This window comes from Palaemon carinicauda, chromosome 40, assembly GCF_036898095.1.
Source record: "Palaemon carinicauda isolate YSFRI2023 chromosome 40, ASM3689809v2, whole genome shotgun sequence".
Taxonomy (NCBI): Eukaryota; Metazoa; Arthropoda; class Malacostraca; order Decapoda; family Palaemonidae; genus Palaemon; species Palaemon carinicauda.
In genome coordinates this window covers 8,147,410-8,157,409 of record NC_090764.1, presented here as the reverse complement: position 1 = coordinate 8,157,409, position 10,000 = coordinate 8,147,410, and the positions used below count along the sequence as shown (strand labels likewise).

Sequence of the window (10,000 nt, the reverse complement as noted above, 5' to 3'; positions counted from 1 at the left end):
ATAATTGTGTTTTCTTGTATATGATTTGTATAACAGATAAAAAAAATATACAGGGAAAGAACACAATTGTGTTCTCTTTTTGTATATGTTTTGTATAACAGATCTAAAAAATAAACAAGAAGAGAACATAATTGTGTTCTTTTCTTGTATATGTTTTGTAAAACAGATTTAAAATATACAAGTAGAGAACATAATTGTGTTCTCTTCTTGTATATGTTTTGTATAACAGATCTAAAAAATATACAGGGGAAAGAACATAATTGTGTTCTCTTCTTGTATATGTTTTGTATAACAGATAAAAAAATATACAGGGAGAGAACATAATTGTGTTCTCTTCTTGTATATGTTCTGCATAACAGATCTAAAAAATATACAGAGAAAGAACATAATTGTGTTCTCTTCTTGTATATGATTTGTATAACAGATCTAAAAAATATACAGGGAAAGAACATAATAGTGTTCTCTCTTGTATATGATTTGTATAACAGATCTGAAAAAATATACAGGGAAAGAACATAATTGTGTTCTCTTCCAGTATATGTTTTGTATAATAAAAAATATACAGGGAGAGAACATAATTGTGTTTTCTTCTTGTATAACAGATCTAAAAAATATACAGGGAAAGACTTAATTTATGTATTCAAGCTATTTCCGTTAGATTTTCAGGGCAATCAGGGTATTACTCTTCAAATTAAGAGCTATTCTAAGCACTTGGGATTATGTTTCAAATCGAAAAAAAAAAACTAAAAAAACTTAGTCATCATTAATTGTATGGACTCTACAACTTCTATTTATATTATTGAACCGAAGGGTAGCATTAAATAGCTTTTCCTATCAATTCAAATGAAAAAAATGTAATCCTTATATCAGTTAGCAATCAAGTTGATGACAATTGAGATTTACGAGGGAAAGAATAAGTACGTCTCCTTGATTTCAATTACTTCCCAATCCTCTTTTCTAATTCAAATGAACTATAAATAGTAATTAGAGGGAATTTTTTTTATCTAATTATGCAGGGTAATTCAATTATGTATAACAGTATGATAGCTTATTTAGAAGATAAACTCTCTCTCTCTCTCGTCTCTCTCTCTCTCTCTCTCTCTCTCTCTCTCTTCCCAGTCAGTCTCTGATGATCATTTAAGCCTTAGTTAAAGGCTACGTTTCTTACGACAATGGCTTAAGATCTCTCTCTCTCTCTCTCTCCTCTCTCTCTCCTTCTCTCTCTCTCCTCTCTCTCTCTCTCTCAGTCCGTCTCTGATTATCGTTTATGTCTTAGTTAAAGGCTACGTTTCTTACGACAATGGCTTAAATCTGTGCTCTCTCTCTCTCTCTCTCTCTCTCTCTCTCCTCTCTCTCTCTCTCTCTCTCTCCCTCTCTCTCTCTGTCAGTCCGTCTCTGATGATCGTTTAAGCCTTAGTTAAAGGCTACCTTCTTACGACAATGACTTAAGATCTTTGCTGGGAGAGTTTCTCTTTGTCTGTTTGTGCGTCTGGATCATGAATGAATTGTGGCTTTTGACTGTTATTCACCAAATATGAAATTAGTAATGTTTTTGTTATTTTCTATTCTCTAAAAGACGTCTATATGCCTTGGCTCTTGAAACAGAGATGGGTTATATTGTATCAACGAAATTATGTAATATTTCCATCATGTCATGTCTTACATCCTTTTAAATTACTTTTTAAAGCTTGTGAAGGTTTATAGAGAGCAACAGAGGCAACTGACAGGTGGTGGAGATGAGAAAAATCTCCCCCAGAAGCTGAACTTAAATGATTATGATCCAAGACTTTTTCTTTAGCCTTAAGGGTACACTCGTGCATACTTTTCTATCTAGTTTCTCTTCCTCTCGTTTTGTTAAAGATTTTATAGTTTAAAAAGGAAATATTTATTTTAATATTGTTAATATTCTTGAAATATTTTATTTTTCCTTATTTCCTTTCCTCACTGGGCTATTTTTCCCTGTTGGGGCCCCTGGGCTTAGACATCCTGCTTTTCCAACTGATTGTAGGTTAGGATTTAATAATAATAATAATAATAATGATAATAATAATAATAATAATAATAATAATAATAATAATAATAATAATAATCAGAGGGAACCTGGCAGGAGTTACTAATAACTAGGCAGGTATACCAATTTTCACTTATCAAGTACCATTCCTAGTTTAAGGTGCCAGTGATATCTATCAAGCCCTGAACGGGCCTGAACTTGGTACCACTATATTGTGAATTATAGTGATACCACTCGGTCAATAAGACTGCCAAATTTGAACCCTAAATTAATTGGAGATGGTGAACTTGGTACCACTATATTGTGAAGTATAGCGGTAAATTGATTGGAGATGGTGAACTTGGTACCACTATATTGTGAAGTATAGTGATACCACTCGGTCAATAAGACTGATAAATTTGAACGCTATGTATATTGGAGATGGTGAACTTGTTACCACTATATTGTGAAGTATAGTGATACCACTCGGTCAATAAGACTGATAAATTTGAACGCTATGTATATTGGAGATGGTGAACTTGTTACCACTATATTGTGAATTATAGTGATACCACTCGGTCAATAAGACTGCCAAATTTGAACCCTAAATTAATTGGAGATGGTGAACTTGGTACCACTATATTGTGAAGTATAGCGGTAAATTGATTGGAGATGGTGAACTTGGTACCACTATATTGTGAAGTATAGTGATACCACTCGGTCAATAAGACTGATAAATTTGAACGCTATGTATATTGGAGATGGTGAACTTGTTACCACTATATTGTGAATTATAGTGATACCACTCGGTCAATAAGACTGCCAAATTTGAACCCTAAATTAATTGGAGATGGTGAACTTGGTACCACTATATTGTGAAGTATAGCGGTAAATTGATTGGAGATGGTGAACTTGGTACCACTATATTGTGAAGTATAGTGATACCACTCGGTCAATAAGACTGATAAATTTGAACGCTATGTATATTAGAGATGGTGAACTTGTTACCACTATATTGTGAAGTATAGTGATACCACTCGGTCAATAAGACTGATAAATTTGAACGCTATGTATATTGGAGATGGTGAACTTGTTACCACTATATTGTGAATTATAGTGATACCACTCGGTCAATAAGACTGCCAAATTTGAACCCTAAATTAATTGGAGATGGTGAACTTGGTACCACTATATTGTGAAGTATAGCGGTAAATTGATTGGAGATGGTGAACTTGGTACCACTATATTGTGAAGTATAGTGATACCACTCGGTCAATAAGACTGATAAATTTGAACGCTATGTATATTGGAGATGGTGAACTTGTTACCACTATATTGTGAAGTATAGTGATACCACTCGGTCAATAAGACTGATAAATTTGAACGCTATGTATATTGGAGATGGTGAACTTGTTACCACTATATTGTGAAGTATAGTGATACCACTCGGTCAATAAGACTGATAAATTTGAACGCTATGTATATTGGAGATGGTGAACTTGGTACCACTATATTGTGAATAATAGTGATACCACTCGGTCAATAAGACTGATAAATTTGAACCCTAAATTGATTGAAGATGGTGAACTTGGTACCACTATATTGTGAATAATAGTGATACCACTCGGTCAATAAGACTTGAATTTGAACCCTAAATTAATTGGAGATAGTGAACTTGGTACCACTATATTGTGAATTATAGTGATACCACACGGTCAATAAGACTTGAATTTGAACCCTATATTTATTGGAGATAGTGAACTTGGTACCACTATATTGTGAATAATAGTGATACCCCTCGGTCAATAAGACTGATAAATTTGAACGCTATGTATATTGGAGATGGTGAACTTGTTACCACTATATTGTGAAGTATAGTGATACCACTCGGTCAATAAGACTGATAAATTTGAACGCTATGTATATTGGAGATGGTGAACTTGTTACCACTATATTGTGAAGTATAGTGATACCACTCGGTCAATAAGACTGATAAATTTGAACGCTATGTATATTGGAGATGGTGAACTTGTTACCACTATATTGTGAAGTATAGTGATACCACTCGGTCAATAAGACTGATAAATTTGAACGCTATGTATATTGGAGATGGTGAACTTGTTACCACTATATTGTGAAGTATAGTGATACCACTCGGTCAATAAGACTGATAAATTTGAACGCTATGTATATTGGAGATGGTGAACTTGTTACCACTATATTGTGAATTATAGTGATACCACTCGGTCAATAAGACTTCCAAATTTGAACCCTAAATTAATTGGAGATGGTGAACTTGGTACCACTATATTGTGAAGTATAGCGGTAAATTGATTGGAGATGGTGAACTTGGTACCACTATATTGTGAAGTATAGTGATACCACTCGGTCAATAAGACTGATAAATTTGAACGCTATGTATATTGGAGATGGTGAACTTGTTACCACTATATTGTGAATTATAGTGATACCACTCGGTCAATAAGACTGCCAAATTTGAACCCTAAATTAATTGGAGATGGTGAACTTGGTACCATTATATTGTGAAGTATAGCGGTAAATTGATTGGAGATGGTGAACTTGGTACCACTATATTGTGAAGTATAGTGATACCACTCGGTCAATAAGACTGATAAATTTGAACGCTATGTATATTGGAGATGGTGAACTTGTTACCACTATATTGTGAAGTATAGTGATACCACTCGGTCAATAAGACTGATAAATTTGAACGCTATGTATATTGGAGATGGTGAACTTGTTACCACTATATTGTGAAGTATAGTGATACCACTCGGTCAATAAGACTGATAAATTTGAACGCTATGTATATTGGAGATGGTGAACTTGGTACCACTATATTGTGAATAATAGTGATACCACTCGGTCAATAAGACTGATAAATTTGAACCCTAAATTGATTGAAGATGGTGAACTTGGTACCACTATATTGTGAATAATAGTGATACCACTCGGTCAATAAGACTTGAATTTGAACCCTAAATTAATTGGAGATAGTGAACTTGGTACCACTATATTGTGAATTATAGTGATACCACACGGTCAATAAGACTTGAATTTGAACTCTATATTTATTGGAGATAGTGAACTTGGTACCACTATATTGTGAATAATAGTGATACCCCTCGGTCAATAAGACTGATAAATTTGAACGCTATGTATATTGGAGATGGTGAACTTGTTACCACTATATTGTGAATAAGAGTGATACCACTCGGTCAATAAGACTTGAATTTAAACCCTAAATTGATTGGAGATGGTGAACTTGGTACCACTATATTGTGAATTATAGTGATACCACACGGTCAATAAGACTTGAATTTGAACCCTAAATTGATTGAAGATGGTGAACTTGGTACCACTATATTGTGAAGTATAGTGATACCACACAGTCAATAAGACTTGAATTTAAACCCTAAATTGATTGAAGATGGTGAACTTGGTACCACTATATTGTGAATAATAGTGATACCACTCGGTCAATAAGACTTGAATTTGAACCCTAAATTGATTGGAGATGGTGAACTTGGTACCACTATATTGTGAATAATAGTGATACCACTCGGTCAATAAGACTGATAAATTTGAACCCTAAATTGATTGAAGATGGTGAACTTGGTACCACTATATTGTGAATTATAGTGATACCACTCGGTCAATAAGACTGATAAATTTGAACCCTAAATTGATTGAAGATGGTGAACTTGGTACCACCATATTGTGAATTATAGTGATACCACACGGTCAATAAGACTTGAATTTGAACTCTAAATTGATTGAAGATGGTGAACTTGGTACCACTATATTGTGAATTATAGTGATACCACTCGGTCAATAAGACTGATAAATTTGAACGCTATATTTATTGGAGATGGTCAACTTGGTACCACTATATTGTGAATTATAGTGATACCACACGGTCAATATCACTGCCAAATTTGAACCCTAAATTGATTAGAGATGGTGAACTTGTTACCACTATATTGTGAAGTATAGTGATACCACTCGGTCAATAAGACTGATAAATTTGAACGCTATATTTATTGGAGATGGCTTATTTTTTATATGATTTTAGACAAAAATTATCTCCTATACCACTGTGTTTAAATGTATAAAGGTCACTCATGAATGGCATTGACAAGAGATAGGAGACTCTCATAGAGATTGACCATATGAATATTCATATGATCACTCCCAAGACTTTCTCCACCCAGGCTAGGACCAGGGAGGACCAGGTAATAGCTTTTGATGACTCAGGGGCTAGAGCTATAGGCTCCCACAAAGTCATAGAGACTGACCATATGAATATTCATACCCCAAGACTTTCTCCACCCCGGCTAGGACCAGGGAGGACCAGGTAATGGCTGCTGACGACTCAGCAGCTAGAGCTATAGGCTCCCGTAAGGCCTCCATATCTAGCTCACAAAGATGATGAGGGTGCAAACACTACTAGAAACTATGAAGCTTAAGAGGGTCTCGAACTCCGGTCCATCATATTACCAAGCATGGACGCTTCCAACAAAACCGATGTGTGTGCTCAGGTATAGTGAAAATATAGAGTGAAAATCGCAATGGCCCTAAAATGCTCAACATCAGTAATCCAATTATGTAAAATGGACAATGGCGTCGTCATTTGGGACTCAAAAAAAAAAAAAAAAGAAAAAAAAATCATTAACATAAAAAATGAGAAAAATCACCAAATCGGAATTGGATTTTAAAAGATATTTAAAAGAATACATAAGATTATGGGCGGACTAAATGGAAATATTAGTTCATATTTTATTTCGGTTAATCTTGGAAAACAAGAATTCAAATACATTAGGCTTTTGCATTTACATGAGGGATACTTTCTCTCTCTCTCTCTCTCTCTCTCTCTCTCTCTAAATTTTTGCACGTATTTTATTATTATTATTATTATTATTATTATTATTATTATTATTATTATTATTATTATCATTTATAAAACCTTCTTTAAGAAAAACGTTTTAAAACTTTATAATGATTTTTTCATTTCTATTTTAGAACTTAAAGCAGTATTAGATATACTTGTAATTTAAAGTAATGTTAAAGCGAAGGGAAAAGAAATGCCAATTTCACCTCTTCTTTAATATCGTTTCATATTTGAAGGTGTCCAAATGAGAGAGAGAGAGAGAGAGAGAGAGAGAGAGAGAGAGAGAGAGAAAGAGAGAGAGAGAGAGAGAGAAAAAAAAAAATTTATGGTCTGAAGGATATTACCGGTTTGGTATTTTTGTTGGGAGCTGGGTTGCCAAGAACTTTTTTTCATTTAATTGTAACTCCTCTCTCTCTCTCTCTCTCTCTCTCTCTCTCTCTCTTTAAACCAGTCTTTTTTTGTCAATTCCTAGACGAAAGTTATAATTTTCACCCATAACATCTCTCTCTCTCTCTCTCTCTCTCTCTCTCTCTCTCTTTAAACCAGTCTCTTTTTTGTCAATTCCTATTGAGACGAAAGTTATCATTTTCACCATCTCTCTCTCTCTCTCTCTCTCTCTCTCTCTCTCTCTCTCGCTGACTGACCCATTTGGCTGGAATTGTTGCTGCCTTTAAAAGGACCAGTACTTTTTTTTTATCAACATTTTCTTTTATTTTGATTTCTGTTTTCAGATTCTTTTGCTGTAAAAACTTCCATATTGCATTGACAAATAATCTTCACTGATAAAAAAAACCCTGAAATTCTCCGTAATTCGCCGCATTTCAGTAAAATGCAGGCGACCGTAATTTTACCTTACTTTGTTATTATCTTTTACGGGTTGGTGACCGTAATATCACTCCTTTTCGTCATTACAGTATATGTTTTTTTTAAAGGTAAAAATCCTTTTAAAAATGTTGCCAGGCATTTACCGCTTTTTAATGCAAATTTCTTAACAGAGTTGGCTCAGATATACAGCTTCAGTATTGGCTGAATTCAATAGATTTGTGTTATCTTATCATGAGATACCAAGGTTCGTGAATGCTCGTGGATTTCATTCATTCCTCCATGTTTGAAGGCAAATATCCAACAATTTATATTCGCAAATACAGAAATCACCGCAAGAGAATCCTTCTAAAATACTTATATCTCTAAAGGAATTGAGACTGATAGAGAGGGATAGTTTATGAAAATGGACAACACTGATTCTAAAGATTTCTAAAAAAAACGCAATAAGTTCTTCAGAGGTCTCTAATTTATTTGGATCCCTACTATTGATTCCAAAGATTCTGTCACAAAGTACTATAAACATCATGTTTAGATCACCTGTTAAGTGAATAAACGAAGCGAGCTAGCAAGAACATTAGTTTACTGGGCTAGACCAGACACAGACATAAAAACAGCTAAATTGGACCTACATCATCTGTAAGAGCAGTTTACTGGGTCAGACCTGACAAAAAAAAAAAAAAAAAAAAAAAAAAAAACTAGTTTCTATCAAGTTATAGAGGTATTTTAAGACATTTTTCAAGTCCATTACAGTTGAACCTCTTCTTTAACTATCTTGTTATTATAAAACCTAATACAAAATACCAGTATATTCATCCAACGAATAAAATCATCAATTAGAGCGGCACAATTATATTAAATGAGCCTGACATTTCTGAAAAAGTTAGTTTTCCTTTGGCTCTAGTAACGAGACGTAGCACTCTTACAGGGTACAACCTATCACCCTGCGATATATAGAGCTGGTAAACGACTTACCAGACTTAAATTTGCCCTCAAGGGAACTCCAGCGACTTCTACTGCAATAAAAAAATTTCACTTTTAAATATAGGGTACTTAATCAACAAGCTCTGAGACGTTTTCTTAGCTGCTTCATGTACCATTAAACTATAACAAGAATAAACGAAGTCTTGAATGAGAGAAGTCCTTAGTTGCCATGAGGAAACTAAGGTACACAGTGGGCATTCCCTACCGTGCACTACGCTTTGGACTAACTATGATGATAAAGAGATCTATGGAGCATGACATCTTGGCCAAGGATATTCATAAATAGGATTAAGCCACCTTAAGCCAGACGGCAAGGCGCTTCCACGTCTCCCAGAAGTATCACATCTCTTGCTTTCAGTACCTAAAGAAGAGCAGGCACCACCCCCAGCATGCACCACACTTCGTCTCGAAACACTAAGAGAACAGTGGATCACTCGTTTGGTTTAACCCACCTCTCAGGAGGGTGGACTAACTGTGGGGATTGGAGTCTACAAGTGAGAGTTGAGATGCCAGTGGTGAACAAAGAGTAAAGGTGCTACACATGATCCTGACACCGATTCCTGTCTGAGGCCTTTGTCCTGCAGTGGATTAGAAACGGCCGCATTTGATACACTGTAAGTATATTAATAAATGGAGTGGTATGAATACGTAAAAGATACTGTGTGTGTGCTTATACGAGAGAGAGAGAGAGAGAGAGAGAGAGAGAGAGAGAGAGAGAGAGATTTCAAACATTTCTTTGTACTGATGTAATGGTTAGTTATATGAAAACACTGTAATCAGGAGAGAGAGAGAGAGAGAGAGAGAGAGAGAGAGAGAGAGATTTCAAACATTCTTTGTACTAATGTGTTGGTCAGTTATATGAAAACACTGTAATCAGGAGAGAGAGAGAGAGAGAGAGAGAGAGAGAGAGAGAGATTTCAAACATTCTTTGTACTAATGTGTTGGTCAGTTATATGAAAACACTGTAATCAGGAGAGAGAGAGAGAGAGAGAGAGAGAGAGAGATTTCAAACATTCTTTGTACTAATGTGTTGGTCAGTTATATGAAAACACTGTAATCAGGAGAGAGAGAGAGAGAGAGAGAGAGAGAGAGAGAGAGAGAGAGATACATTCACTTTACTCACTTGTAATTTGATGATATAAAAATGCTCCCGTATTTGTGGCTCATCAAAAAAACAGCATAACTGAATCCTAATGTTTTAATTCTAACAAATGGATTGCCTATTGACTTTCCTGGTCTGATTCATTCCTCTGTGCAATTGTGGTTAATTTCACGAGTAAATGAGGTGGTAG

General features: G+C 34.9%; 2 protein-coding genes across 3 annotated transcripts in view; both read right to left on the bottom strand.

Annotated features, from left to right (window-relative positions):
- Positions 1-8,884, bottom strand: part of LOC137631966 (zwei Ig domain protein zig-8-like) — an 87,020-nt gene extending 78,136 nt beyond the window's left edge. The window contains exon 1 of one of the 2 annotated variants that reach the window (XM_068363954.1): positions 8,822-8,884. The gene's annotated coding sequence lies outside the window, so the exon portion shown is untranslated. Of the gene's footprint in view, positions 1-8,699 lie in introns of both variants that reach the window. The other variant, XM_068363952.1, reaches the window with a different exon arrangement.
- The window catches only part of LOC137631684 (GATA zinc finger domain-containing protein 14-like), a 28,947-nt gene continuing 21,728 nt past the window's right edge, over positions 2,782-10,000 (bottom strand). Inside the window, exons 3-5 of the mRNA XM_068363560.1 lie at positions 8,700-8,740; positions 3,114-3,287; positions 2,782-2,967 (exon numbers count right to left, since the gene is read on the bottom strand). Of these exons, the coding sequence (XP_068219661.1) occupies positions 2,782-2,967; positions 3,114-3,287; positions 8,700-8,740 (401 nt within the window). The remainder of the gene's footprint in view (positions 2,968-3,113; positions 3,288-8,699; positions 8,741-10,000) is intronic.